Consider the following 5,864-nt stretch of genomic DNA (forward strand, 5'->3'; position numbering starts at 1 on the left):
TTCGATCCCGGATTTAAAGTCACAATAATGAACTGATAAGTTAACTACCAAACGAATATTAATATAATTATTTTTATTTATGTTAAATAAAATCGTGTGTTAACACATTAATAATTTTGAATCCAAACTTTATGAGCCATAATTACAAATATGTAATTAATATTGAGAAATGACAGGTGGAAACGTAGATCCAAACATATGATACACTGTAGCATTTGCACTTTGATTTATGTCCATAACAGACATTTTCACTGATTTTAATCCTTACGGCAGAATAAGGATTGCCGAAACACGATCGGAAGTAAAAATGAAGGTGCAGTTTCACTGCCTGAACCGAAAACAACATTGTTTCGTAACTGTTGTTTTGACATTCCCTTTTATTCATGTATATATATAGGGAAGACATTTTCATATCTGCTCAGAACATCCAACTAGGCACTAGCTGTCGGTAAGGAAACAGGACGACTAGAAAAGGACAAAAACTTGTTCATCTCACAGTATTGAAGTAAGTAAATATTAACGTTGAAAATAATTGTCCACACTATTAGTGCCGCTATTGGTGCCACACTCCACTGGTAACAATAGCTTCTCTCTTGAACAGTGAAACTACGCATCGTACGGAAGTACGAAATCTAGGGAGTCCATTATATATGCCTCAGGTTATACCAGATTGGTAGATAAGTTTTATCTTTACAAGACCTGAAACTAATTTCGATTCCTGGTAAGTTTCGTTCATGTTATTGGGTCCTGCGGTATTTTTCTGCCTTCAAAATTTAATCCATGATTGCTCTTGTGCTTTTCATACATTGAAATACTGTTTGATTAAAGTGACTGGTGCTAGTCGAATAATCTATACAACATTCTAATTTGATATGATGACTTGATGATATCGTACGTTTGTTTCGGATGTTAAGCCGTCTCTTTAAATTGTTGTTTTAATAGCTCCACATGGTTCTACATTTTACTTTTCTTTAATTGTGGCAAACCCGTCCAAAGTTGTTAGCAAACAGGAGACCAAAACAAAAGCATGACAAGTAGCAGATTGTCTCTTTTGTATATGGACCGTAGTCCTTCATTTAATCAACAACTTCTGGTCAATTAACGGGTTGGAATGTGCATCGGAGTACTTAGATACCCTCATTAGCTTACTGCTCATAGTCAATTCGCAAACTGATAACGCTGATTTGATCATGCTAGTTATTCAGTAACTTTATGATTACAGATACATAAGAAGTTCACTATCTATCGTAATTACCCAAATCAATTAATTAAATAACTCAAAACAATATTACAGACTGTTGATAGTTATTTAAAGAAATTATTTAGGATGTCCCTTACAAATGTAGGTGAGTATAAAAAGCATTTGATGCCTAAAAAAATTGACAACCATCATTTTAAACATAATAACTTAGAAAAATAATAAAGGGAATAACGAGATGACTGAGTTTTCAATTATTAAACTATGTTTAATATTGGTTTCAGAAATGATGAAAATATCTGCTATCAAAACTCTCACTCTCCTGGGGGTGTTAGCATTTGCTTATGCTGCAGGTTATAGTACTGGAGGTGTAGGCTTGGGAGGAGGCTTTGGCGGAGGTTATGGCGGAGGCTATGGAGGAGGCTTTGGCGGAGGCTTAGGCGGATTCAATGGTGGTGGTTATGGCGACAACTCCTTTGGGCAAAAAGGATACGGATCTGGCACCAGCAGCGTTCTGCTTCTTCCTGTCGCGTCGGGGAAGGGAATCGGTGGAATTGGCGGTTTTGGTGGAGGAGGCGGTGGCTTTGGGGGTGGCAGTGGATTTGGAGGTGGCGGTGGATTTGGTGGAATTCTAAGTTTAATTTTTCCACGTAAGCACAAGATCTATTTATCGTTGTATTTATGAATTAATTATCTGCAATCCCATTCTTCAAATTGTATCACCATCAATTTAGCTTTATTTCGATCTCCATCTCTGTATGTCGAAAATCATAGAAATAATTATCTATCATGTATACATTTTCCTTTTCCGTTCTTTCTTTATATACGTGTGCCTATTTATGTATCCATTATTTTTTCAACGTCCGTTCATTTTATCCATCAGTATAGTCTATTTCTATATTTAGATATCTTATTTTATATCCGACTATATATTCGGCAGTACTACCGCTTCCGTGTCTTGTACCCAAAAGAAAATCCTTTCTCATCTGTCTTTTTACATATATAAATAGTGACAGATAATTAGCTATCAGCATTTGATTAAATCTAGACTTTTTTTATTCTGCCTCTTTTCATTTCTATTTTAAGGTCTTTATTTATGCTCTCTTTTAGAGTTTACGTCAAAAGTATTATATACATCCTGATACCGTTGAAACTACTACAAGTTATGCTTCTCCTCCCTTGAATGAAAATATGGGCACCTTCACATAACTTCTTTCCATACTTTGACCTCACACATTAATATGACTGATACTTTGTTTACTATTTTTCTTTATTTTCCTTTGTTTTCTATTGGAAGTGTAACATGTTGTGTTACCTTTCAATATGCTCATAAAATGAAGGCATACAAAACAACTGTTTTTCAAGGTAAATACTTTTTTAAATTTGTACCCTGTCACACTTTTTCAAGTTTTTTTCTCAGCATTTAATTAGTACAAATTAGCCATTATTGTGCTGATATGCCTTTCAACGATAGTACGCACACACGTACATTTTAAACTCAATGCAGACCCTGGTTTTGAAATTAGTAATGAAATATCCAATGCTTTCATAAACTTGTTTCTTTCAGTGATTATTCTCATTATTATCCTACCCCTGATAAAGAATATAATCCCAAGCACAGGCTAGAAGTCAGGTAATACATATCACCCTCCCACCCACGCACAAACACACACAACTATATATATATATATATATATATATATATATATATATATATATACTGTGTAATATTAAGTCGGCGAAGTGAAATGTTTAATCTCGCCGGTTAAATGAAAGGCGGCATGAAAATTAATATTATACATTTCCTTCATCTTTCTGCAATCTTGTTGAAATTCAGTGCAATATGTAAAAGTTGATTTATGAAGCAGTAAAAGCAGTACGACATATAGAAGAATAATCAGCATATATTATGTTGCGTTTCCGAATATTCTCGCATTTGAATCAAATCGCAGGAATTGTTAGTGAAAGAGGCAATTCCGCACCTGTCGAACCGCGCATGCTTATAGTGTGATAGGCTGATCTCAATAAACATTTTATTTCCTCATTAGGCTTCAACATGTAGCACTTTTTACTGGTTTCTTAATCTCCACGAACTATAATATATAATTCATTATTTTGCCAGAAGCAGTATCAGATTATTGGCTCAATTAATGTAATGATTCTTTACATGTGTGTTACTAATTGTTTTGACAATTTAAACAATTTTAATTTCTAGTGGAAAAACATCTGAGTAAAAGCTAATTTGAATCATTTGAGTAATCTCTCTCTCTCTCTCTCTCTCTCTCTCTCTTTATATATATATATATATATATACATATATATATATATATATATATATATATATATATATATATATATATATATATATATATATATATATATATATATATATATATATGATGCATAATTCTTTCATAAGAGACTCTTTTTTTCTCCTTGCAGGTTATTAAGTGGACTGAAATTTCAGTTCTGTAATAACGAAGGTCATGCATCATCAACGACATCGAGTCACATTTCATGACATACTACCGCAAATAAAAATCAGTTTTTGCATTCTTTATTTGTTGGCTTTTTCTTTGATATTAGTGTTCATGTTTGTGTTAAAACAGGCTGGTTTATATAAAAGTGTACAATACCGTTCCCTAATAAATATATATATATATATATATATATATATATATATATATATATATATATATATATATATATATATATATATATATATATATATATAATAATAATAATAATAATAATAATAATAATTATTATTATTATTGTTATTATTATTATTATTATTATTATTATTATTAAGGAACCCTGAATGCAATTTAAACATCGAAAACACCTGTATAGTACTCCATCTTGTACGTAATGAAGTTGTGATATGATCAATTACCTAATTATACGTATTCAGAAACGGTATATTGAGTATATATAGTCATTGAAACCATAGATGGTTTTTATTATTTGGGCTATATTTGTCAGAGTTCTGGCATGGAACAATTCTCTCTTTAATCTCGAGTCTGCCATTCTGGTTATGGTCGCGTGAGTTCACAGGTCATACGGACATGCAACCCTGGGGTGTATTCGGATCAATAGAAGAAAGACGGTGGCTGTCATTATTAGCCGTATTGTTTCTTCTATCAAAGATGCAGGGACAATAGGTAGCCATATTTAATCCTACTCTATCCATTGTTTCAAAATAGCAAGATATTTTCTGGCTGAGTGCTCCTTAATAGGAAAATATATCTTTGGCTGTAGGAAAAGCACACCCACTCCTGACAGGACGAAAAGAATACAAACATAAAATATTTCAACTCATTCATCTGCGGAGAGCTACACTTGTGTGATTGCATTTTCGCCTGTGTCTCAATCGACATGAATATTTCGCAGTGTCAAAGTACGTACAAAATCCATGAATACAAAATCCATTGAGCCATTCCGTGACAGATCGAAAACTGCCACACCACTTTAGTCAAATCTACCGTGTTAATATCAATTACTAAGTAAACCAAGTAAATAAATAATATTATAATATAATAATATTTTACCTTTAAAGTTATCTTGGTTGTTACTTAGCACTCCGTTACTAAAGCATATGTTGTCTCTCTGAATCGTTTTAGGAGTGCTATGTTAAGAAACCATATTGATTGATCCAATACGGTCATCAAATGGTCATCAAATGGTCATTAAATGGTCATTAAATTTGGAGGAACAGTATAGGCGCCTATACTTGACATGAGTGTTTGGTTGTACTAATAATCAACTATGATGCTAATTGCTCTGGGCCCTTTGTAAAACCTGATAACCAGTGTTCTCCATACGCTTATCCTTTTTATTAGTTGTTTTGTTTTGTTTTGTTTTTATGCTGCTGTTTTTCTTTGTTTGTTGGTTTCTCTCGGGTGGAGTAGCGGGAGAGTGGATGTTTGTTTTTCTACCAGAAACGAAGCCACGGAATCACGGTTCCTTAGTTTCTGTTGATCAAATATTGTTTCTTGCCGATGAGGTTTAATTTTGAAAATGTGGTTTTGTACACATTGTACACTATACTTATGGATCACTCCGCAACGTAGTCACACAAAGCAACATACCTTGCTGTTTTTAAGTCATGTCTATTTATTATAGATGTAGTAATATGTTGATAGAAAACATAGGTGTATTATTATCTTAATAGAAACTACAGATGTATTATTATCTTGATAGAAAGTATAGGTGTAGTATTATCTTGATAGACAATACAGGTGTATTATTATCTTGATAGAAAATATAGGTGTAGTATTATCTTGATAGAAAATACAAATGTAGTATTATCATGATAGAAAATACAAATGTAGTATTATCATGATAGAAAATACAAATGTAGTATTATCATGATAGAAAATATAGGTCTATTATTATCTTGGTAGAAAATACAAATGTAGTATTATCTTGATAGAAAATATAGGTGTAGTATTATCTTGATAGAAAATATAGGTGTAGCATTATCTTGATAGAAAATATAGGTGTCAAATTATCTTGAAAGAAAATACAAATGTAGTATTATCTTGCAAACCAAAATCCATCTCTTCAACATCTTTGCCAAGTTATCTGTTAAATCAATAACAACGAAACAATAATTTAAATATAACAGAATATATAGATCTTGCTGTACTATTTTCCGCCCCCA

The 5,864-nt window shown here is 32.2% G+C and overlaps 1 protein-coding gene across 1 annotated transcript; it reads left to right on the forward strand.

Annotated features, from left to right (window-relative positions):
• The first annotated feature begins 347 nt into the window (after positions 1-347).
• On the forward strand, positions 348-3,753 carry LOC149797600 (uncharacterized). Its single transcript, XM_089960438.1, has 4 exons — positions 348-505; positions 1,483-1,848; positions 2,766-2,831; positions 3,641-3,753. The coding sequence occupies exons 2-3, from the start codon at positions 1,485-1,487 to the stop codon at positions 2,822-2,824; spliced, it is 423 nt and encodes a 140-aa protein (XP_089816564.1). The 5' UTR covers positions 348-505; positions 1,483-1,484; the 3' UTR covers positions 2,825-2,831; positions 3,641-3,753.
• Positions 3,754-5,864: the final 2,111 nt, after the last annotated feature.

The sequence above is a fragment of the Sinohyriopsis cumingii genome, chromosome 6, assembly GCF_028554795.1.
Source record: "Sinohyriopsis cumingii isolate HCF-2022 chromosome 6, ASM2855479v2, whole genome shotgun sequence".
Classification (NCBI taxonomy): domain Eukaryota; kingdom Metazoa; phylum Mollusca; class Bivalvia; order Unionida; family Unionidae; genus Sinohyriopsis; species Sinohyriopsis cumingii.